The 25879-nt window shown below is 36.9% G+C and overlaps 1 protein-coding gene across 10 annotated transcripts in view; it reads right to left on the bottom strand.

Annotated features, from left to right (window-relative positions):
* ITGB6 (integrin subunit beta 6) overlaps positions 1-25879 on the bottom strand; it is a 130515-nt gene that overhangs the window by 48250 nt on the left and 56386 nt on the right. For all 10 annotated transcript variants that reach the window (XR_009351927.1, XR_009351930.1, XR_009351928.1 and 7 more), the window contains 3 exons: positions 13780-13945; positions 12368-12529; positions 9437-9532 (listed from right to left, as the gene is read on the bottom strand). Coding sequence is in view for 4 of the 10 variants with exons in the window: in XM_059167209.1 (XP_059023192.1) it covers positions 9437-9532; positions 12368-12529; positions 13780-13945 (424 nt within the window). In the remaining 6 variants the exon portion in view is untranslated. The remainder of the gene's footprint in view (positions 1-9436; positions 9533-12367; positions 12530-13779; positions 13946-25879) is intronic.

Below are 25879 nucleotides of genomic sequence, written 5' to 3'. Positions count from 1 at the left end.
AACAAAACAAAAGAAAAAAAGCAGCAATGATGACTGGGTCTTAGCCTTAGAGATACTGAATTAATCAGATCAGGGTTTGGCCTGGTACTGGATTTTTTAGAAAGCTTCCTAGGTGATTTTAATGAGCACCAAAGTTTAAGAATATCCATTATAGAATAGTCTGCCACATCCTTCTTATTGCCAAATGGATGCTTCCTGGAAGGGTTGTGACAATCTGGAAAATAAATTTGCTATGTTTTTAAACCTATGTACCCACGGGCACCTGGGTAGCTCTGTCAATTAAGCCTTGGTTTTGACTCGGGTCACGATCTTGGAGTCATGGGTTTGAGCCCTGCGTTGGACTCCGTGCTTGGTGAGGAGTCTGCTTTAGATCCTTTCTCCCTCCCCCTCTGCCCCTCCCCTCGCTCGTGCTTTCAATCTCTCAATCAATCAATCAATCAATCAATCAAATAAAATTTAAAAACCCTGTTCACCAGTAATTCATAAGGGGTCCTTAGTTGGTCAGGTACCTGTGATATCTATTTTCTTTTCTTTTTTTTTTTAAAGATTTTATTTACTTGTCAGAGAGAGAGAGGGAGCGAGAGCAAGCACAGGCAGACAGAATGGCAGGCAGAGACAGAGGGAGAAGCAGGCTCCCTGCCGAGCAGGGAGCCCGATGTGGGACTTGATCCCAGGACGCTGGGATCATGACCTGAGCCGAAGACAGCTGCTTAACCAACTGAGCCACCCAGGCGTCCCTGTGATATCTATTTTCTAATCAAGAAAAAAAAGTGATGTTTTGGAATGCATGATGCTGGTAGATTAACACCATGTTTACTTCTCTAGGCCTTTAAGACTGAGGTATCTAGCTGTAGCCTTCCTTTTCCACTGCATCTTCTTCTACCCTAGCTTACATCAGGCTGACTAGCCCTTTTTCAGTTTCTCAAACACATTGAGCACTGAGTCCTTTGCTGCCTTGGGCCTTTGCACATGCCTTCTCCTCTTGAAAACTCCTCACCCTTTAGGCTGCTGCTTATAATCACCTCTTGAAAGGGATCTTCCCTGAAAAGCCTATAGAAGAAAGTCTTACACTCTCCTCTTTAATTTTTTCCATTGTTACACACTATTCTTTTCCATTTTTTAGTAATATTTCCAAAGTTTTTAGTGTGGGTCTCAAATATGTCATGGAACATACTAATACTAAGAAAAAATTATTTTTGTTTATTTTGAAATTCAAATTGAATATCCTGTATTTTTATGTGCTAAATCTGGCAACCTTATAAAAAAGTATGTGGACTTCTGAATAAGTGAATAAAATGTGCCCGAAATGTTCAAGCTCAACAAAATGTTCTCCTTTAAGAATTTTCTGTCTACTTTTTGAAGATTCAATACCACAAGGGCAAGAAAATATTGAACTATATTGTAATTAGTAGTTACCTCTTGTAGCATATTTTTGGCTCTTTTAGGTCATTAAGCATAAAATTAAAATGCACAATACTCCCAAACTTTTCTATGCCCAGGGCCTGTCAGTTTAACTTGTCCTTGCACCCTGATGCTCTATGTAATCTGTAAAAGGCTATACCATGTGAAGAATGCTTGGTTGTAGTTAAACTCCTGTCTGGTGATCCAAGCCAAGGTGAGCTTCCTTTAAGCATCACTGTAACTTGGGCCAATCTTGCAGGCATGGACAGAGTGGCCAAGTGTTGCTGTGGGTAGGGCTTCAGGGTATAAATGGGTAACTGAGTTAAATAAGAATTCTGTGAGGCTCCGAGAAAGCATAGAGTGGAACACTTAACAGAGCTTTGAGCACTTTGTGGTAGAGAGGGGTGCCTTTGAAGAAACAGTTTGTTTCACAGATGTTGGAGTCCTTATCAAAAGGGTACTTTGGGGGATTAGAAAAAGAATACTGGAAATAATTTGCTAGTCCTATTAAGCTTATTACATGAATATATAAAAAATAACTAAGTATCATTCAAATATGTGAAAAAGCGACCTGGTAGTTAATATAAAAATAGTGTAATTGTGGATGTTCTGGGGCTGCTGGGGGGAGGGGAACAAGGTGTTTTTTTGTTTGTTTGTTTTTGCTTTTTAAGATTTTACTTATTTATTTATCTGAGAGAGAGAGCACAGGCGGGCACACAGAGAGAGAGGGGCAGAAGGGGAGGGAGAGAGAGAGTGGGAGAAAGAATCTGAAGCAGACCCATTGCTGAGTGCTGGAGCCCGACACAGGGATCCATCCCAGACCATGAGATCATGACCTGAGCCAAAACTAAGAGTCAAAGGCTGGAGGCTTAATGACTAAGCTGACTAAGCTACTCAGGTGCCTGGGAGCAAGTTTGCTTTTATTTTAAAGTAGACACCCTGTAAGTACAGCAACCACAAATTTGGAATACTGTAGAATGACCTTGATTTAATCTAATGTGATTCTTGTCAGTAAAAGTGATTGTTTGACATACAACTAAATACAATTTAATTTTCATGCTTTTATAAGACTATAAATGTATAAATTCACTCAAAAAATCTGAATATACTTAATATGTATAGTATGATGCCAATTATGTTAAATTATGTAAATACATGCACAAAAGGAGAAGAGTTATTTTAAAATGTCAAGAATGGTTAGCTGTGTCTAAGTGGTGAGTTTATGAGTGATCTTTATTTTCTTCTTTGTGCTTTTCTGTATCCTCCTCCTCTGTTCTTTTTTTGGCAACTAACCTGGATTAATTTTGTCATTGGAAAAAAAGTAACTTAAGTGTGTGGTGTTTTTGTTTCCTGTTTTTGACCACACTCCCACAGAGCTGGTAGATTCATTGATACAGACACTTTGGAAAGCAGTTTAGACACACTTAGGAGACTTGCAGATGCCACTTCCTGTGAGCCAAGGACTTGAGTTCTAGACATGGATCGTCAATGGAGAACACATGTGTGAGGATGTGTATGGCCACAACCTTTGTAATGCTGCACTACTGGAAACAATCTGATGTTGTCAGTTGCAGAATGAGCATACTGCACTGCATACACTCAATGCACTGCGCAAGGCATTGGAACGGAGTACACCAGAGGTACACGTATCTCTGTGGATAAGCCTCAGAAACATAACATCGAGCACCACAATGTGAATGTACTTAATGTCACAGCACTGCATATGTTAACATGGTTAAAATGGTAAATTTTATGCTATGTGTATTTTACCATTATAACCACCCCCCAAAACATAACATTGAGCTGAAAAGCAAATTGCAGAAATAATAGGTACAGCATGAAATTAAACTTGTAAGCCAAAATTATGTAATTATTTATGGATCTATAGATTTTTTACGGTACAAAAAATAAACGTGGGTATGATACACACTACGTTCAGGGAATTGATTAATTCTATGGAAGAAAAGAGGAGGGTAGGGCTAGCGTTGTACAGGTACCCAGGAGGCAACCATATCTGGAATGTCTTATTTCCTTAAGAAACCTGAAGCAAATATAATGGCAAAATGTTCAGATTTGAGATAGTTGGGTAGTAGGCATGTGTGTGTCGTTATATGAATCTATCTTTCTGTGTGTTTGAACTGTAGCATCATAACAAAACCCATAGTCTTTGTTGAACCGTGTGTCCCCTTTTCCTCCTTTGGCTGGAACTGCAGATGGTGATTACTACAGAGAGTAGCAGTTGAGGATATGTTGACCAATGGCATGATGTGTCCTAGCTGTGTCACCTGTTCTTACCACTTAACTTAAATAGCCCATAAGTCAGAATCCCAATGTCTCTTTTTTTTTCAAGTCCACAAATTGTAAAACTGCTGTATTCATCTAAATTAACAGAAACAGTCAAGGACCGAGATGAAGTGTGCACTGGTTTTGAAGGACTCTGCCATTTTCAAGAATTCTATGTACTCATCTCTTCATCTGTGACACTGCTCTGTTCTGCCCTTAGGATTTATGCTTTTACTGCTCATCGACTTTCATAGTTGGCTACTTTGTTGACAAGGCTGCTTCTCTGGTTGTCTAGTTAGGGATTGGTGGGCTCTTTCAGGACAGCAGCCAAGGTTCCAGTGCAACTTAACTCAGTGATTGAAGACTATAGACTCAGCGTGCCTTGGTTCAAATCCTGGCTCTCACAGGTGACTTGTTTTATTTTGAGTTCTTTTATTACTTATTTCATTTTAGTTTATTTGGTTTAATTGTTATTTTTTATTTTATTTGGGTTTATTTTGTCCATAACATGCAGGTTAAATGATAAAATGAGTTAAAATACTTAACCTTAAGCTACCACTTAGTAAGCCCTCAGCAGACCATCCCATCCCTATTATTCTCATAGTCATAGCTGCATGACATCTTTGGCTCTCAGTTTCCATTGTTATAAAGTGAAGGGCTTAGTCCAATGCTATCATACTATTAACACCAAAGCTAGTTTTACAATAGGCAATTAATTTGCTGCCCCTCCTAACAAAGATGGTGAGTAGAAAAAAGTAAAAACATGGACAGATATGAAAACTCTGACCTCACAGAAAAACTCTGCCTTGGGATGTCTGTCCAGAACACAACTTCTAAAATGCCCTCATCCTGTTTTTTAGGCAAATTATTGGTCTACAGGTCCGTTAATGCTCTGTGAGACTTCTTAACGCAGTCACTCTGTCTTACCCTCCTCTGTAGTTAGAAAGCGTGGCCTGGTCCAACAGAGGTTCTCATGAAATATTCGATGAATGAATAAATGGCTGCTATCAATAACATATTGGTTCTAATGATATGCTAGACATTCTGGGTGTTGTGTAAATTTTTGAAACAATTAGGCTTTGTGTTGAATTTCCATTCTAGGGGGCACCTGTCTGGCTCAGTGGGAAGAACATGCGACTCTTGATCTTAAGGTCAGGAGTTTTAGCCCCACATTGCATATAGAGATTTCTTAAATAAATAAAACTTAAAAAAAAAATCCATTTTATATTTGTCTAAGGTTTGGCCTAATAGTACATCTTGTTAAAACCTTACTTTAAATCTTAATCTTTTAAATTTTTTTACCCAGTGTGTTTATTTTCTGATTTATGAGCCTTTGAGTTCTTTAGAAGTACTATGTGTAAACTCAGGGTAACTACTGGTGACTTTTCACAGTTGTGATTTATTAATTAGTGTGGAAAATGCTTCTAACAACTTTGCCCTGATAATATGAGGACATGAGTTTTATTTCCAAATCCTCCCTCTTTACAAGCTGTTTTCATTAATGAGGAAAGCGTAGGCTAGCTCTCCTCAGTCTTTATTCCCAGATACCATCAATTAAAGAGAAGTCAAAATCCTTTTCCATTACACTTGATTTAAGAGTAATTTGTTAACTCTGTGGGGATTTCTCATAATCCAGAAGTTCTCTTTTTCTTCTTAGATGATTTCATATCAACTAAGAGCACAAATTTGGAATACTTCATTACAGGATGGGGGTGATAGAATAAGTGTTTTTGTTCATGCCCTGAAATTAGCTATATTTTGGCTACCTGAACTTGGTGTGTAGATCATTGGAATTCATGGTGATTTACCTCCACCAGGTTTAGAGTCCCTGACTACTAAAGCTGGAGGTCATCTGGTCCAGTCCTTTTATTTTGTCAAAATTGAAGCCAGAGAAAAGGGGGTTTTCATCAGAGCAAAACTGTTTTGATCTATTCCGGTAGTGAACATTATAAAACAAAACAATAATAGAACAGACTAACAGACAGCAAAAGGGTCCGATTTTTGTTTTATCTCCCTCTCTAATTCTATGCCTCCTTTCAACTCTCTTGCTGCAGTGAAAAGCTCAAAGCAAAAAAGGAAAGAAGAGGTGAAAAAAAGTTAGTTTTTGATACCTAAAAAAATTGAAACTTGTATGTGATAGATAATATTCACAAACTACACAAAAATATCAGGCTCCTAGTATGTTGTGACTACTCTTTATGCTTGTTCTTAGATAACAGTGATCGTCAAATGGGGTTACTTGTTCAGGGTTTTTCCTTTTACGACTGAGCAAGAAGGCTCTTAAGCTTATCCAACAGATCGGTCCTAAGGGTGATGGCAGAGAGTTTCTGTCCTCTGGGGCCATTTGAGTCCAAGGTGGAAGGGGTGGGGGAGGGGATGGCCAGGACTGCAGAAGATTGTAGCAATGGTCAGGTATCCATCCCTCTTTCTGCTCTTGGGCTCCCTCAACTTTGACAGGTATTTGCCACATAAAACTCCAAGTTACTATTTAGAAACTTTCATCCAATTTGACAAAAGATGAAAATCTACTGGCACCAAGAAATAGCCTAAACAGAAAGATGAGCAAAACCCACCATTCTCCTCAGACAGGCAATCATTGAGGGTGTTTCACCTCCAGAGGAAAGGACCCTTTGGTGGTATTAAAATGAGTATGGGTCCCCTGTTCCTATGATTTAGATACATCACTCTGTCCTAATAACCATAGGGACATCAATTAGCAGTCATAGATGTTAGCATCTAAACTGGAGGTGTCCATTACCAATGTCTTGTTTACTTTCTAAAGTTTCAACATTATGTTGTAAATAGTAGGTTATATAATAATTATCATTATTAACTTCACAAAACTCATCTTTTCCAGCCAGATGTAGACATTTTGAAAGATTAGAATTTTTCAAAGTCTTGCAACAAATCCCAGGTGATTAATAATATGATTTGACAACGTAGTTAAAAGAAAGCTAATTTAATTGCTTTTTATCTCAATATCTCACTAGGAAGAAAAGACTAGTCAAATTAGACAATTGGGCTTTAGCAGCCTGATACTATCTTAATGTAAATTAACAGTACACATTTGAAAGCAGCAGAGAAGATAAATTTTTTCTAAGCTTAGGTAATTGAATCCTGATTCAAAATGGTGTTTAGCACTAGAATGTAATATACTACCTACTGCTCGGTCTATTATCTATCATTATCTTTTGAACCCTGTAATTGGGCAAACAGGCATCTATTCATAATAATAAGTTTGTTCAAAATCATCTGTTTGCTGGAGTCTGGGGTGCACGTTGCAGTCATAGTGAACTGACGGCAAAACTGCTTACTTTATGCTTTCCATTGTTTGTTCTTCTTTGTTACCACAAAGAACAGCAACGCTACATATCTGGACAGTCCAGAGCATCTTTAGCTAAGTTACCCTCCTCTCGAAAAACAAAAACAAAAAAACAACCCAAAACCAAAACCAGTGATTTTTCCTGCATTCTATGAATGGGCGACATAAATCGTATTTGCTACAGGAGGGGCCACCATTGAATCAGAGCCATCCCCTGCCTGGAGTGTATGCACATAACTGTGCTCAACACAGAGTTGGGCCAAGCAAATTGCCTTTTGGACTTTCCATAGACCCAACAACTTAGCTGCTTTATTTATACTATTGCTGATTTTATTTTTCACTGATTTGTTAGTAGATATGTTCCTTCTATCGCCAGCTATCTAAACATCAGGTTGCATGGGGCACCTGCTCATATAGGGCTCCTTCTAAGAGATTTAAATGGAAATGCAACACAAGCCATTATTGGTTTATTTTCAGTTTTCATTATCAATAAAACAAGAGATCAGCATTTTCATGCTGTGTGAAGCCTTCAGGGAAGTGCAATGTTGCTGTTATTATTTTTAGACCAGCGGCCACCTCCGCCCCCACTAATGCAGATGAAATGATGAGTCTATCAAAATAGAGATAAAATGATGAAAGAAAGCATCAGAGTCATAGAGTGGGCTGCTGCCCTGGTCGGCTGCGTGGCTCCCTGACAATGTCCTTTTGAATTTAGTGGAGCCTGGATGGTAAAGACCACAGATCATGACAGAACATAAATTCGCCTCATAATGAGATTAGTAGGCAGGCAAAATAAATGTCCTGCTGTTACATTAGAGGCAGGCTCTAATCTGGTGTTTTCCTTGGAAATGATCATTTCCTTTGCAACAGGGGAACCATCAGTGTAACGAACTTAAATCCGACAGATTCTGTTTTGCCATGTGGTTATTTTTCATCTTCTTCTGTCTTTTTAATAGCAGTTTTGAGGAGGCGTGTAAATGAGTTGTGAGTCTTAAAGACTATTACGGAAGTGACTTATGGACAACTATGTTCATGATCATCAATCGTATTTCCCAGACTCCCCTTTTAAGAAAAGTTCTGTGCAACCCTCCTGCCCTTTCTAAACAGGAACCGGCTGAGGAGGAGGTGCTGTGACCCCTGGGGTCCTTTCACTATAGCCTTAGGATCAAAGGCAGAATAGGCTCCCTATTGTATTTGGGTTTTTTTTTTTTTTTTTTTAACAATCTTTACTGCAGCTCTACTACTTAAAACCACTGGAAACAAGTATCACATACTAAAGAGCTTAAAAAAAAAATGCCCAGATCAGGTGAACCCACATGGTCTCTGAGTAGAACAAAGGCCTTGAGTATGCAGCTTGATTGCCAAGGACTTTTTTGGTTTTCAGCAGAAGGCAATCTCACCTGGAGTACAATACCCTCCTCTCATTAAAAATGCAAGATAGGATCTCCTCCTGGATCCTTTCTACAAAACCCCTTGCAAGCTCATGGGCTATACTGTCCTCAGCAGTGAGTGGCATTTAATCAAATCATTCTGTGAAATAATCTCAGAGTTTCCCGAGCCCTGTGAAGTCACCAAGAGAGTTAAGAGGTCCTTTCAAAGGAAGGGGAGATCAGACTCTGAACTTAGGAGCATCTGAAGCTTCTGCATAGATGGAAGATGTAGACAATTTAACGTACACTTATTTTCTCTACTTTCTTGGGGCCAGGATGGAGATTCCTTACTTCTCTGTGAAACCAGCCTTCAGCAATAAATCATTTGCTACTACTTTGATTCATGGTATTCTGACATACTGTTTTCATGGGCTGGAATGAAACCACAGAAACCTTTTGTGTTTGCATATGCATTTTACAGTTTAGGCAGTGGTTTATGAACATTAGCTCATCGAAGGAAACAGTTCCCTTTCTGCATCTGGTGTTTCCAAACTCGAACTGCAAATCCAGCTACTAGGAAGGAGAAAATATATTTTGACCCAATTTAACAAGTTTTTTCTTTCAACTTCTTTCTTCTCAATGGTTGAAATTGTGTCTCTACATATATGCATCTGATCTATAGCTGTCTGAAAGTTTGAAGTCAATTCTGCTCCCATTCTCTGCTAACCCTCTCCTGGTCAGATGGAACCGTTCAAGGGAAGACAGACTGATTTCTGTTAGGTAGGTTCTCTCCATTCATTGGTGCCTTACAATTTACCATGTTGTTCTCAAATTCTTTTTTTCTTGTCCTAGCATATCTGTTCCCCACTCTCCATCATGCCCCTGGGTTTGTAATTTAAATTGCCAACAGTAACTGAATCCACTTTACCAAGTGTCCAGTATATTTGTCAGTGTTCACGATTTTCTAATGGTGTTCCATGCATTAAACCCTCAGAGTTCATGTTAAAGTTTCATATTGAGTAATCTCCCCAGAGGAATTCCCCAAATTGTGTTTGCTTACCTCATATAAATGAACTTGTTCTTGGGTTACAGCAAAGATTAATAGCACATTATTTTGCACCAGTTTATCAATGAGTTGTCCAATTGTTGGATATTCCTAAAATTGACATAAAGATTTTAAGTATCATCTTAATTCAAGTATGTAAAATAAAGAAAGGAATGCTTCTTTCAAAGATACCATACTGAGTTTGGTATTTTGGTTTGGTTCCAAGTAAAAAAAATAATAATAATTTTAAAAATACACAATTAACATAGTCACTTAACTGGTTTAATAATTGTTGCCTGAATCTTGTAAATCCAATTAATTCCTAAGAGTCAGTGCCTGGCAATGTGGTATGTTATAGTCTGTTGCTTCTAAGGAGTGCACTTGGAATTTATTTAAAGACTTATAGTGTGTCATATTTTCAAGGGTAGAGACACAATTCTTCTGAGTGCCGCTTGGCAGCAGGCTCAAGGTGTAAAGAATGTTATAGTCTTGGGAGGAGTGGATAGATGATGATAGATGTGACCCAGGGGACTCAGGTAGCTCAGAAACTCCTACTGGAATTGGATGAGGCGGGCTGAGAGCTGAAGAAAGGACAGCCTGCTGAAGGATGATACACTACAGTTCCTATGTCCATTTGATTTGAGACATTCCTGCACCAGTTCCGGGTTTGTTCTTACTGATGTTTTGATGTCACTAATCAGTTTTATGGGATCCCACCATATTTTTTCAGGACAACACAGTGTTGTGGGTTTTTTTTTTTTTTTTCCCACTGACACATTCATTCCCAAGTGATACAAGTTCTTTCAAAAAATAAAGTAGGCATAGATTAATCAACTTTGAACATGGCCTCTACTTGCCAAAGTTAAAAACCGAGCAGCACCTTTGGCTGTTGTATGACTCCAGATGTGGATAATGTACAAAGAGGAAACTCAAATGAAAAAGAAGCCTAAAAACAATGAAACTAAGAATACGTTGATCATGAAGTCAGCCAAAGTGAAGGAAATAATCCTTCCTGGACACTAACATGTTCACATATTCTCTGCAGTCTGGGAGTAATTCTGTCTAATATCTTTGTTAGACCCAAGATTCAAATTGAGGGAAAAGTACAATTTTGCCTAAAATACTCAGGTAAATGACCCAACTGCGTATCTGGCTGTATAATACACGCTTGCCATCTTATTTGGATTTTTATTGGTAAACAGTAGTAGAATCCAGATAATACAAATCTTCCAGAGTCTGACATGTTCAGATGCTTTTTTAACTACCCCAACACCAAGAATTCTTCACCTTTAAGCCTGACTTCCCCCTACGCTGGCCCTTCCTATCTCCAGGTTCTTGTACTTTTAGCTGCTGTGGGGCTGTAGCAAGGATCATACCATGAAGCCCTTCATAAGTGGACAAGTGTCATTTTCTATTTGACCTAGATCAATTGGCTTAATTCACACAGTTATATTATGTGTGTGCTGCTCAAGACCAGGGACCATGTCCGATAGTTTAGTGGCCCCTGGAACCGAGTCCAGTGCTGTAGGCAAGCATGGAGATAACCCAAGACTTCTGTGCATTTGTAGCAACTTATTGAGAAACAATTAATTGAACATTTATTAGATGAGAGAGTCATACTAAGCAATAAGTCATCTTTGCTTCTATGATCCTGCTTTTTCCAAGATGTCTATTAATGGGATATTTGAATGATTGTAAGAAAAAGTAATTAAAAAGTAATAAAATAAATAAATAATAAAAATAATAAAATAAATAAATAAAAAGAGATCCATGTCATCCATTCATATTCATATATATATATATATATCACTGAATTCTTTTTTTAGAGAATAGTTTTTCTAATCTGATATTAGTATTCTCTCTTTCTCTCTCACATACATCTCTATAGCACTGTCATTTTAAGAATTGAATTCTCTGTGTCATATTTTCCCAAGTGTTAAATGGAGATAATATGACCTTCCCAGGTTGCTGCTTCATAATTTAATTTTATTTCATACATAGTCAAAACCCACTGTGTTCCAGGTACTGTGCTGGCAGGAAATAGAGATTATACACCAGTCCTGGTCCCGAGGAATGCATAGTAGAGAAAGACAGACAAACATAAGCAAACACATTTCCATATAATGATGGGTAAGAAGACATCTATGTACTAGAGTAAGGGGAGGGTTGATCACTTTGCGGCTCAGCAAAGGTCAAAAAGTGCTCTTTGGGAGAGGTCATCATTGAGTTGGCTTTTAAAGGATAATTAAGAGTCTCTCAGCAGCCTCCGAGGGAAAGGCATTCCAGACAGAGGGAACAACACATGCACATTGTGTGAAAGCCTCACAGTTCCTATAAGGACTATTAGATACCCAGGGTTCTGGGGAACATTAAATGTGATCATGTATGTCAAAGAGCTCTGAAAGTTTTGCACAAGTCAAGAGCTTTTTTTTTTTTTTCTTTTAATGTTACCCTCATTTAAAAAATATTTTAAATTTTATATGACAAAAATAAGCCAAATGTGAATAAACACCAGCCAAGCAGTACTTGACAGCTGTTCCCCATGAAGCACCATGGTGCCTAAAAGTATGATATTATTAGGGGGAACAACTCTGGGACCCATCATTCACAAAAACTCCTAGATGATTGTTATTTTGGCCTCAGACCCCCTTTCTGGAACTGTCTTTGAGAACAGAATGAGCTAACTGCACTGCTTTTTACTGACCTTGGGCTCTTTGAAAAATGAAGGAGGTTCTGGGGTCATTCAAGCCATAGTAGATCCAAACTTCTCACATACCACTCCCCGTGTGTGTTCCCGTAGGAAGCTCATAGGGGAATTTGTTCATCTCAAAGCAGAAAATGTGCAGTTTTTACCAAATGTGGGTTATTCTGATGTGTGTTGTAGTGAGTGTTGTTTCATTTGCCTACATGCAGCCCTGGAAACCATGTAGAGTGCAGGTTACACACCAAGACAGTTGACATGGAGTATTCATTCTTGTTGTCCAAGTGACAGAGCCCATCGTTAGGAATGACGATGCCTGCCAGTTTGCTGTCCATTCCAAAATGAGAATCGGCATCACTCACAAAGACCAGGAGATGGAGGGAGTCATTCCGCCAGCCAATCTTTTCCTACGGTGAGAAAGAAACATTTGGGTCATATGGGATAGAGGCAGGCATTTCTTGAGAGCAGATCAATCATGATTGGATACATTCAGACGATGAAAACTATATTGCTGATCTATCTTGACCTTTTTAAATCTATTGTAAATCGGTAATTATTAATGTATTAAAAACACAAAATTCTATGACAGTTGCTTTTTCTTGGATAACACTTTCAGATGATTTATGCTTCAGAAAAAATAGTTCCACTATAATCACTATCCAGTTGATCTTGACTTGTACATAGCTAATTATTTTTACTGTCCAGATTTCAATGTACCCGAAAAATGAGGAGAGAGAATGAGGGAGGTCGTAGATTATCCCAAATCCAAGCTGAAGCAAACTGGTAAGAATGAAATACACAATGGGCTTAAAGGATGCCTGTTTTATTAAAATGTCACCCAAAATTAAGCACATTTTCCTCTTTCTACTGATACCATACAAAAATTATAAATGTAATACAAAGGTAATAATTGACTATCAAAGTATGACCTCCAGAGTATGGCTTTCTAAGATGGTCTGTTGGCTGTTTCTTAGTAGAGCTCTCCCCTTTAATTGATATTAGTCCAAGAACTAGTGGAAGGAAAGCTCATCCTGGCATGGCCAACCCACCCTATTTTTTCCTTCCTTCCCTAATACCTTGCCGGCCACCCACTTCCCAGGACTTTCAGCCCTGTCTGTTTCCTTGTATTTTCCAGGAAGAGCTATCATCTGAAGAAGGGAAATCATTCCCTTGGATACCTGATTGTCAAAGAGGAGTGGTGTTCCTGCATTGTTGTAGGGACAACATAGCTTCTGCTACCTATTTTGTTGGTTCAAAACAATAGATACCTAATCTTATTAATCATAATCTTAAATTTATGTAGAAGTTTATACCAATACAAAGCATTTTTAGTTTCTACTAAGTCAGTAATTTCTACTTCTGATTTTTATTTTTACCAAGGTTAATTCAAAAACTAATCTAATCTTGATCTCTGAAAATTAATCATACATGACTACTGTTTTAAACAATTTTTCCCATCACTACTATAATTTTATTAGATCATTTGAATATCAGACATAAAAAAGTATCTGTTTCAACATGACTGAATTACAAATTTTTGGAAATTTTGTGTTTTAAGAAATGTAGAAATATGGCAATTAAAGGAAAGATAGTTATCTAAACTTTTCAAAATAGACTTGCTGATAAGAGATGCAACTTTTGTTAGCCCTCAGCCTACCTTACACACAGCAGCTTGCATAATTGCATCAAATCCACCTTCTGGTGTGTCAATATTAGCAGAAATTTTCTGATTCTTCACAATTTCATTGAATCTTTCAGCATCATTCGTCAATGGCAAAATGTGCTTGAATCCAAATGTAGGTAAGCAGAAGTACGGAATACTACTGCAAAAGTAAGACGTAAAAATGTTCTTGATGAAATATGATACAGCACACAAGTAATGGACCTAGTAGCCGAGCAACTTCATCTTAAGTGAAGATGGATTTTCCTCAAGTGCTTGACTCGGGAACTTGGCTGTGAGTCTCCCGGTTAAGCTTGTTTCAGCATCTCCCACTTACCCCTTCCAAATTGACCGTATTAGCTACCACTTAGTGCTTACTGTGTGTTTATTTTGGCTCAAGCTCAGATAACAGATAATCAGGTCAGACTCTCCACTCCTGTGTGTGTGTGTGTGTGTGTGTGTGTGTGTGTGTGTGTAATCACTACCTTCTAGTGCTTCTCAACCAAAATCTACCATTAAGTTTCTTTGATGACAACAATTCCTTTGTATTCTGATAGCTTAAGCTGTTATCAAGTATGAGTCACCTTGTAGCAAGATTGAGAAAGATACCCGTCTTCTTTCTACTCTGCTCCTTCCTGTACTCCCAACTCTGCCTGCCAAGGGCCCCCAAATCATAGCAGGTCTCTTGGTTCTGGAGCTCAACTCAACAATGACTGAACAGACTGTTGTGGGCCTGGCTAGGAATAAAACTACCACTTAAAACAGTTGACATATGGGAGAAATACCATGTTAGGATGAGATCTGCCCCAAAGTTATTGCAGTTGAACAGAAAAAGCTGTTTTGAATTCAGCCACATCTTATTCTGAAAGCCAGTTAGTAGTTGTGGATGAGGCCTTGGACAAGTTACTCACTCCTCTGAGCTTCGGGTGTACATTTATACAATGGAGATAATGGTATAGAGCAGAGGTCTTCAAAGTACAGTCTCTGGACCAGCCACACAAACATCACTTGGTAACTTGTTATAAATGCAAAATCTGGGATACTCTTCCAGACTTACTGAGTGAGACATGTGAGGGATGGGTTCCGTGATGCAGTAAAATCTTCCTGATGCATTCTAATGTTTGAGAAACATGTATATAAAAGTACAGAGATAAAAGACTGGCCCCCAGTGTGGTTCCACTATGCCAGCTGGAGAGAGCAGGTTGACACCTACAAGAACAGCTTTCTACGTTCAGGAGCCTGTCTTGTGAGCACAGGAAAGCTGGAGCATCTTTCAGACTGAGGCTTCTGTTCACCAAGTTCATCTGCCTGAAGTATACAGTCAGTCTTTTTTTTCTTCACAATACTCACTAATATTTATTTTAACCTCCAAATCAATACCTTCCGTATGTTCTGATTCATTCATGTACACACACAGACTGGCAAAAAATTTGAGTCACCTGGTTCACTGAGGTAAAACAAGGCTCTGTGTTCTGCTTCAGCTCTCAAACTATAAACAAGTGTCCTTTCATGGTCTATTTGGTGCCTTTTTTCTTTTTCTTTTCTTTCTTTCTTTCTTTTTTTTTTTTTTTTTCATTTTTGGGCTTTTTGTTGGTGATTTTGCTGTTTAGAATGGCCCTCAAGTGTAGTGCTGTTGTCTAGTGTTCCCAAGTGCAAGAAGTCTGTTATGGGCCTTACAGAGAAAATATATCTGTTAAATAAGCTTTGTGCTGGCATGACTTATACAGTGTTGTTGGCTGTGAGTACAATGCTAATGAATCAACAATACGTGTTAAGTTGTCCTTAAAAAGAAAAACACAGAAAATAAAGATATATATTGATCAATTGGGAAAAAAAAATAGCCAGAGGTCACATGAGCCTAATCTTGTGTTTCCCCTCGGAGCAGCAGTTTTAGCATTGGCTAAGTCAGTGTTCAGAGAGTTTGTAGAGCAATACTCCCATGAGTGATGAGAATCAACTACACAAATCAGAAAATGACTATGGATTTGTTTACACTGAGAAATGGAGCTCTCCTGGGACCAAAATGCTGGTGTCTGTAAAGGTAGTTATTTTCTTCCTGTTGGTAGACTTTCATGGAAAGTAGGTCATAATCCAAATATCCTCAGGCTTCAGAACAAGGGGATTTGGAAGATCTCAGCAGCCTAAGTTGTCCCAAGAAAACCATCTCCAGAATGGATGTCCTTGATCATATCTGGCTCTCCCTCACCTGCAGTCAGCATTCTCAGCTAACAAAAATTTGGGACGCCCTACTAGCTGACAGGACTGGAAACTCTGCAAAAGCCTGGGCTAAAGCTCTTGGATGGTTATGGCCCATACTTGCCTCCATGACTGCTCTTTCTTGGCATTCCCCTAACCTCCTATGAGTAGCCTACAGGCCTGTTCAATCTTTCAGCTCTGCCAAGACACCTCACCTGGTGGGCCCATGCGCCAACCTATAGCTTCTAGAGAACTTCTTGTATTTCCTTTCTGACTCATTATTTTTAACTTTAATTCTCAGAAGGCAATCTCATTCTCTTATTTTTAATATCTTGCATTAGCTTTCACTAAAGCTCGGAAATGCTGACCACAGATAGTATCAACTTAGTAGGATCATTGTAAGCCCTGACTGAGATAAAATATGCAAAGTACACAGCACAATGTGCTTTTCAGGTACTTACTTACTAAACATTACTGTCACTTTTTACATGAATTAATTTTATACAGAGTCTAGCACAGACTTGAGGACAGAACATAGATTTGATCAACACTACCTCTAGAATCATGTTTTTTTTCCTGATTAAAGTAATCATACATGTTAACCGAGGAAAATTTGAGTTAATATAAGAGTATAAAGAATAATATAACATAAATTTTAATAGTATGAGATGTATCACAGTTTGATAATCTATTACTAAAAATTTATTTAATAAATCTTTCTGCAATTAAATAACACAGTGATCCTTCTGCATACACCTTTGTAGACTGTATCTCTGCTTAGAATTGATTCTTTCAAAGGAAACTGCTGAGTTACTTTTCGATCCATATTAGCAAACTCCTTTCCAAGAAGATTGTATCAGTTATATAAAAAAAAATAATAAACAAGACAAAACAAAAATATACCAGTTGATTAGTTAAAAATGGCATCTTAATTTAATCTTTAATTTCCATTTTATTGCTACTAAGACCACTCATTTGTTCATATTTATTGACAGTTTGTATTTCTTCTTTTGCCAATTGCCAACTTATATCTTTTGTTCATTTTCTTGGTTTTTATTTTCTAACTTAATTTTAAGAAACTTTTCTCTTAAAAATATCAACATTTTGTCTTTGTGGTTTGTCTTTTAATTTTATTTATGCTGTTTGGGGATATATACCTTAAAACTTTTTATGCAGTCAAATGTTTTTCAACCTTAAAATGTGAGAGATATTTTAAGAATTATATGAGAAGGAGGTTTAATTTCCTTTTCCAATTGTTACTTTTTTTTTTCTCAGTTGTTACCTATTAAATGGCAATGAGTTAGTGTTTGTTCTAATTGCTCTGCTAGCATTTAGTGCAGTTGTGTGCTGGAAGAAAATTCATTCAATTTAGAATAAAAGGACTGAATAGTTTTTTATTCTTGGGCAAGTCCCTTACCACTGCTGGGCCTCAGTATCCTCATCTGTAAAATGAGACTGATAATACTACCTACTTCACGAAGTTCTTGTGAAGGTTACATGAGATAAAATGTATGGAACTATGTGAGGTGAGCCACTGTCCCCATAATCTAACTGTTCTTGGAAATTGTTAACTTAATCTTTTATTTGGGTCGGCTTGTTCACACTGGACCAAAATGGCATTTGAGCATCTTTTGAAACCAAAGAATTCGCATTCCTATCTTTTTGTAAAAAATTGAACTCTGTGGTTTAGAATTACTAGATAGAACCTACTAGAACTCTGTGCTTTTTAGAAAGTGGAAAGAAAAGTTAGTTTAATTCAGTAAACAGATTCATGGGCTGGGAGACCCATGCAGCTAAAGCAAAGCAGAATGTCAGACTTGGGTCATGCCAGGAAATTTTGGTTGGAGACTCCCCTGTTTTGATCAGAGTCCTTCTTCTAACAGAGACTTATATTTGGCTGATACTTTCTTAGCATAGCAATTGAAGGAAGTAGGTACTCATTACAAAATAATTTGATTTTGAGTACCTAGGTAACAATAGATTTACATTAAAATGCAGAATAATTAGAAAACACAATATAAAAAAGACTATATTTTGTTAGAATTTTAAATAAATATACAAAAACTAAGACTACAACACCATCTTTTTGAGTGGGATTAAAAATAATTTTCCTCTTCCTCTTTTTGTCTGCATTCTCACATGGGCTTGTATTATCTTTGCAATAAGAAACTGTTCTGTACGCTCATATATATTTATGTGTGTGTACATATAAGAAATATAAGCATTTCATGGTTCTGCTTCCTCTTTTGCAAAACTACAATGAATCCCTCACTGTTGGTATCATATTAAAAAACAAACAAAACACAGCACATGAGGAATTATGTTAAGAAAGAAATCTCTCACAGGGTTCGATAGAGGAAGAAACTCTGACCTTTGTGCTATTAAATATTTTTAAATGTACATTACAACCTATCTACAAACATGACAATGGAAAAATATATTCTTGTTACTGCATCTTAGATAACAGCCTAAGGAAATTTCTTTAAAAGCGTAAGCCACTTCAGTGTTCTTACGTGGTGAAATAAAATTTTTTAGTGACTCTACATCCAAGGAAGATAAAGAAAGCAAGCCACTCCAAAAAGCTTTAGAGATTAGGTTAAAACAGAGGTTTTAAACATGTGGTGCACAGACCCACAAAGGTCACTGAGACATTTTCAGAGAGACCTTCAGGTCAAATTATTTTTTAATAATAATAAAAGATGTTATTTGTCTTTTTCACTGTGTTGACATTTGCACTGATGCTGCAAAGGCAATGATGAGTAAAGCTACTGCTGCCTTTCACATGGATCAAAGCAGTGCTGGCAACCGGCTAGTGGTGCATGGGATTTTTCCTGGCAAGTATTTATCATCATAACAAAATTGCTAATTGCACTTGATTATGCTTGGTAAAACAGTAAAAGTTATTAATTTTATAAGTCTATACCCTTGAATACATGTTTATAAAATATATATATATATATATATATATATATTTTTTTTTTTTTTTTTTTTCTTCCTGGGACACCTAGCAGGCTCAGTTGGTAGAACATGTGACTCTTGATCTCTGGGTCATGAGTTTGAACCCCACCATGATCATGGAGCTTACTTAAAAATAAATAAATAAATAAATATTTCACGGTAAATACACATATAACATTTCTGTAGCACCAAAGTAGAAAGTTTATAATGGGGAAAAATTTTTGCAGTTGTTTGAGCTGAACTGGCCCTTTTTTTAATAGAACGGTTTTACCTGGACATGTTTCACATGCCAAACATGACAGCCAAACTATTATTCCAACTTGGGTATTTAGCAGGCATGTTCTTAAATATGAAGAAAGCCTGTCAGTTCAAAGAAAGCAACTGTCAGTATTTGTTGCCAATGATAAAATTTGAGGTAACTAGAAATTTAAAATTTGGAAAACTTTAATCTGCTACTCATGAAATCAATAGCTTGTCATTACTTCAAGATTTAATCTGATGAGATTTATGGTGAAATTAACAAATGTGACTTTTTTTATACTGTGTCATGAAACTTGGAAGATCTGCACAATTCACTGAAACAATACTTTCCAAATGGCTGAAGCATATTACAAAATCACATACATAAGTAAAAGAGCCATTAGAAGCGCAAGACGGGGCATCTGGGTGACTCAGTCAGTTAAGTTTCCGACTCTTGGTTTCAGCTCATGTCTGATCTCATGGGTCATGGGATCTAGTCCTGCGCCAGGCTTCTTGTTCAGCACAGTAAACTTGGATTTCTCTGCTTCTCCCTCTCCTTCTGTCCCTTCCCCCTACTTGCAAGATCTCTCTCAAATAAACAAATAAATATAATCTCTTTTTAAAAATGTGCAAGACTGACCAATGGCTTTATGAACAGCTCCTTGACATTGTTTCAGATACCCTTTGAAACTAGCTTTTCCCTCTTATCTAGGTTGAACATAGTCTCAGAGAAGAATGTCCACAGACATTGTAAAAAGAAATCAAATGCTTTTCTGTTTCCCAACTGTGTATCTATGTGAGGTTTGACTTTCTTCATGGAGTTCAACCAAAACAAATATTGCAACAAATTAAATGCCAAAGTAGATATGAGAATCTAGTCATTTTTTTTTAATTAGACCAGCTATTTTAAGAGATTTGTAAAAACATAAAACTGTGTTACTCTTCTTGCTAATTTTTTTGTTTGTTTTATTTTTACAGATTTTATTTATTTGACACACACAGAGAAAAATCACAAGTAGGCAGAGAGGCAGACAGAGAGAGAGGGGGAAGCAGGCTCTCTGCTGAGCAGAGAGCCTGATGTGGGACTTGATCCCAGGACCCTGAGATCATGACCTGAGCTGGAGGCAGAGGCTTAACTTACTGAGCCACCCAGGTGCCCAATTTTTTGTTTTGTTTTGAAAAATAGATTTATTTTTTAACAAAGATGCAGTTTTATAGTAGCAGTTTCATAGTAATGTGCTGTGTGTTTCTTATTGTAATTATTAATGACTCAATAAATAATTATTTTAAAATTTTCTGTTTTACTTTTCTAATATGCTGAATATTGATAAATATAACCCACATAAACTGAAGCTCTTTGGGGTCTTAATTTTTAGAAGTGTAAGAAAGTCCTGACATCTAAAAGTTTGAGGACTCCAGCTTAAAATAACTAGAGATACCAAGAGTTGATGAGAGGAAGAAAATTAACACTTGTTTGTTATGTTCTAAACTAGCTCAGTTTTCACAATTATCCTAGGATGTGAATATTATTATCTCCATTTACAAGAGAAGAGACCAAGCTCATAGAGTGTAAATTGTTTGTCTAAGGTTATGATTTAAACCCAGGTCTGAAAAACTTCACACTCTTTCCTCCTACCTCTCATTGCCTTCCTACTAAAGAACATTTTATTCCATAATTATAAGGTTTGGATTGATCAAAGGATTGACTTTTATGTATTTAAGTTCTTGGTGTGTATATGTCTGGGAGGTAGTATCTGGACAGAGAAAGTGGAAGAATTAAGAATGTGATGGGCAAGGAAAAATATAATGTGGGAAAGAAATTGTTATTTATAATTTTAACTAATGGTCTTTTTTTTTTTTTGAAGATTTTATTTATTTATTTGACAGAGAGGGAGAGAGAGAGAGAGCACAAGTAGAGGAAGCAGCAGACAGAGGGAGAGGGAGAAGCAGGCTCCTTGCTGAGCAGCGAGCCTGAAGTCAGGATCGATCCCAGGACCCAGGAATCATGACCTGAGCCGAAGGGAGCTGCTTAGCCAACTGAGCCACCCAGGTGCCCAACTAATGGTGGTTTTGTCAATAAGAATAAAAGCAATACCTTTTAAGAAATAGGAAAATATTGACCTTCCAAGAGATCAATTGTATGATCCTTGTTTGGGACCCCATTCACCACATTTTATACCATACTCTGCTCTCCCCCTAACTTCACTCTGTTGGTGTTGCTAGTAAGTACCATTTATGGAGCACTTCATGGTCAAGGCTAGTACCAAATTCTTCATTCTTCATTACCTCACCCAATCCTTCTGACCACTGTGTGTGATTCTTCTGGTTATTCCAAACTAAAGCTTTGAGGGTGAAAATCTCATCTATAAGTGTTATAAGTGAGTTATAAATTATAAGTGAGTAGATGAATCAAAACCAAATCCAGGGCTGACTGTCAAACCCATGCTCTTATATCAACATGCTATATTGCATGCTTTCTCCCAAAGAATTTCAACTTTTTGAGGATTGGGTGCAAATCTTTTTCTTCCAGATATCCCCATGCCTAACACAATGTTTGGTACATAGTTGGAGCACAGTAAATTTTTGTTGAATGAATGAATAAAAGAATGCATGAATGAAAAGCAGTCAGAGCTTTGAAAAGCCAAACTTCTCTCTTTTTTCTAGGAATCTGATTAAAGGCAGGGTCTTGTTAGATGATGGGCTGCCCACTTAGCCGAGCCATTTATTTGTTAATTTTAGTTGTTTTCTCTAGCAACATACCTTAGCATTGTTTCCCACTGTCATTACTGTACTTCATATTCCTACATTTTATCTGGCCTGTGACAGAAAGAATGATTTTAAACAAGCCCTTTGAGACAGAGGTAACACTTTGAAATCCTAAATGAAACTACACTGCTAGACTTGCTACCCTAAGACCTAAATAATACAGATTTTAAACAGGTACGACTTTTTCTGATTAAAAAAGGGGGGGGGGCGTAGAGAATTAGAAATGCTTTTGTATTAAATAATTAGGAGGTGTTAAAACAAAGTTTATTTCACTTTACAAGTGATCAAACAACTGATAACAGTAATCATACCTTACTATTTATTATACAGCATAAATCTGTTCTCTAGAAATCTATTTGTTCAGTGTTGTTGGAAGTGCTAGAAAGATCCATTTTTTCCCCTTCCCTACTAACAGAATCCTGGCTTTATTGGGGGTAACAATATGCTTCTTTTGCAACTAGCTGTAGCCATGTAACAAAGTCTACCAATGAGATACAAATATAAGGAGGTGGGGAAACTTTCTGACAAAACTCCTTATATTGAGGAAATAAAATTCAACATCCATTTATGATTAAAAAAAAACTTTACCCAAAAAAGAAATAGAAGGGAACTCCCTTGATCTCATAAAAGGATTCCAAAAAACCACTAGCTAACAACATAATCAATGGTGAAATGTTGAAGATATTCTCCTAAAATCACAAGAAACATAAGTGACATCTCTCTCCACTTTAAAACAACCCTAACTAGTGCAATAAGGCAAGAAAAAGAATGAAGAGGTATATAAACTGGAAAAGGAAGAAGTTGTTATTCAGAAATGACATGATTAAGTGCACAGAAAATTTTTAGGATTTATAAAAAAGTCAAACTAGAACCAATGACAAAATTTATCAAGGTTGCAGAATACAATGTGAGTACGCAAAATCAACTGCGTTTCTGTATGTTTTCAACCAACAAGTAGAAAACCCATTAACCATAATATTTTTTAAAAACCCTAGGAATAAATCAAAGGATGTGTGGGATATCTATCTTGAAAATGACAAACCATTTCTGAGAAAAAGAAGACAATATCTAAATGAATGGAAAAGTGTGTCATATGTAATGATTGGAACATTCAGTATTTTTAAGATATCCATTCTCTCTAAATTGACCTATGAGTTCAGTGCAATTCTAATCAAAATCTCAGCATGTTTTTCTGAAGAAATCAACAATCTGATTCTAAAATTTCTGTGGAAATGCAGAGTATCTAGAATAGCAAAACAAAAGGGGAACAAAGAGGATTTATACTGTTGATCTCAAGATTTTTTATAAAGTTGCAGTAATAAAGATAGGAAGACATTGGTGTTTACATGGGTGTGATTCAGTGGGTCAGTGGGTCACAATGAAGTGTCCAGAATTACACTAATACATACGCACTCAATTGCTTATTAAAAAGGGCATAAAGATAATTTAATGGGGAAAGGAAAATCTTGCTTAACAAATAGTGCTGGAGCAATTGGATAATTGCATGGGAACAAAAGACAAATCTAAGCCTTTCCCTCATTCCAAACATAAAAAAGTAATTTGAGATTATAGACTTAAATGCAAGAGCTTGACCCATAAATTTTCTAGAGTCAAAAAAGGAAGACAATTTGGGTTATTTGGTTGGGCAAAGATTTTAAAAATTGACAAACCAGACTTCAACAAAACTAGAAACTTTTGCTTGGCTAAAGGCATTACTACAAAAATAAAAACACAACCCACAAACTGGGACGAAATATTTATAAAGCATAGATTTGGTGAAGAGCTTTTATCCAGGATATACAAAGAACTCATATGACACAATATTAAGAAGAAAATCTAATTTTTAAGAATGGACAAAAAATTTGAAAAGATACTTCCCAAAATAAGATATGAGAATGGGAGAAAGACACATGAAAAGATGCTCAACAACATTTGTTACTAGGGAAATGTAAATTAAAGCTACAGTAAGATACACAGCCATTAGAATGGCTAAAATTAGAAAGACTGACAATACTAGATGTTATCAAGGATTTGGAATGATTGGAATCCTCACACATTGCTGATGGAATGTAAAATGGCACATCTACTTTGGAAAAAAATTTGATAGTTCCTTTAAGGATTAAAGTGACACTTATTACACAATTCAGTAATTCCAATTCTAGGTATCTATCCAAGAGAACAAAACATACCTACACACAAAGATTTATAAGCAAGTGGTCAATCATAGCAGCATTTTTCATGATAGCCAAAAAGTGGGAAACAGCCCCAATGTCCCTCAATGAAAGAATGAATAAGTGAAGTGTAGTAAATACAGAGTGGACTATTACTTAAAACAAAAAGGAATAAACTGCTGATAAACACAAAATTACGGATGAATCTCAAAAACATTATATTGAACAAAAGAAGCCAGAAATAATTTGTATATATTGTATTATTACATTTATATGAAATCCAAGAATAGGCAAAAACCAATCTAAATTATGGAATTCAGAAAACGATTACCTCTGGGGGAGTAGAACTGACTATAATACACACAAAGAAACTTGCTGAAGTGATGGAAATGTTTTACATCACGTTTTAGGTAGTAATTACGTTGGTATATTCAACTGTCAAAACTCATCAGTCTGAGCTTTTCCATGTGTGCATCTTGGTACATGTCAACTATACCTCAAAATAAAAGGTGGGGAGACAGTGCCCTTTATTGATCTTCCCCTCTTTTCCTCTTTCTTTTCTGCCTACAATGAAGAAGTTTTGAATAATATCCCTGAAAACTCCTTAGGCCTTGAAGATAAAATCCAAGAGCCAATATGGTAGAGCAGAAAGCAGAAAAGGTCCAGATCCCTGATGTGGAGACCTGCCATATCAGCCCTGAATTGCCTTTCTCTAGACTCCGTTCATGTGAGAAAGAAAAAAACTCTCCCTTTATAAGCTACTATCCCTGATGTTTGCAACCAAACACAGTTTCTAACAGTTATAATCAGGGATGAATTCCTTTCAGGGTGAAATTATTTTGACTGTGTTAGATTATTGTTAAGAACCACACTGAAATGTTTTTAAATGGTATTATAAAGGTGCTTGTCTTTTAGAGATGATGCCTTAGGTGTATACAAGTATTAAAAGTCAATATAGTTTTGGAAAGTCATTGCACCTACACTAGATTCATAGTAGAAAGGGCCTTGGTTTGGGATCAACCTAGACTTGGTACAGATCACTGATGAGTCATGCAGCCTTGGGAAAATTACTAACCTGGCAGAGCCTCTGTTACTTTTTCTGAGTATAGGTATGATAAAACCTGCTTTCAACTGCTGTTATTATGAAGACTGAATGAGGTCATGTATGTGAAACCTTCAGCACAGAGTCTGGCACAGAGCAAATGGTAGATCTTTATAGAAAGATATTGAATAATTTGATTCTGAATATGTCATAAACTGTACAGGTAAGCCATCACAAAGCAACTTGCCCTTGACAATCATCCAGATAATAAATGGTTTTAACAGTTGATAATAACAGGGTATAGTGGGGTCCATAATGCTTCATTTCCTACCGAATTGGATAGCAATGAAGGTTGCCAAGTCCTTCTCCAAACAGAAAGAGAAATCCGCATTTCCCAAAGTATGTCAGACGAAGCTGCACAAATTGTTATTTTGGCAGAAGTCATTGCAGTGGAGAAAGATACCTTGAGAAAGTGTGAATTACTGTCCAATACCCTCAAAAAGTGGTGGTCCTTGGGCCTAGAGTATCTCTGCGGCGCTGGGATGGACACAGGCCATTGGTACCTACAGTGAAAAATTTGCTTCCCTAAGTCTAAAAAACACAAAGTCAAATTTGCCACATCCTGAAAAAGCTTCTACACAGGAAGACAGACATGAGAATGCTACAAGAACCCAAGACTAGAACCGGGTATTAAGATGAGGTCAACTTGGTTTCAAGAAACTCA

This window comes from Mustela lutreola, chromosome 3 (genome assembly GCF_030435805.1).
Source record: "Mustela lutreola isolate mMusLut2 chromosome 3, mMusLut2.pri, whole genome shotgun sequence".
NCBI lineage: Eukaryota > Metazoa > Chordata > Mammalia > Carnivora > Mustelidae > Mustela > Mustela lutreola.
Note: the sequence above shows the minus strand (reverse complement) of the source record. Positions and strands in the feature narration are given on the sequence as shown.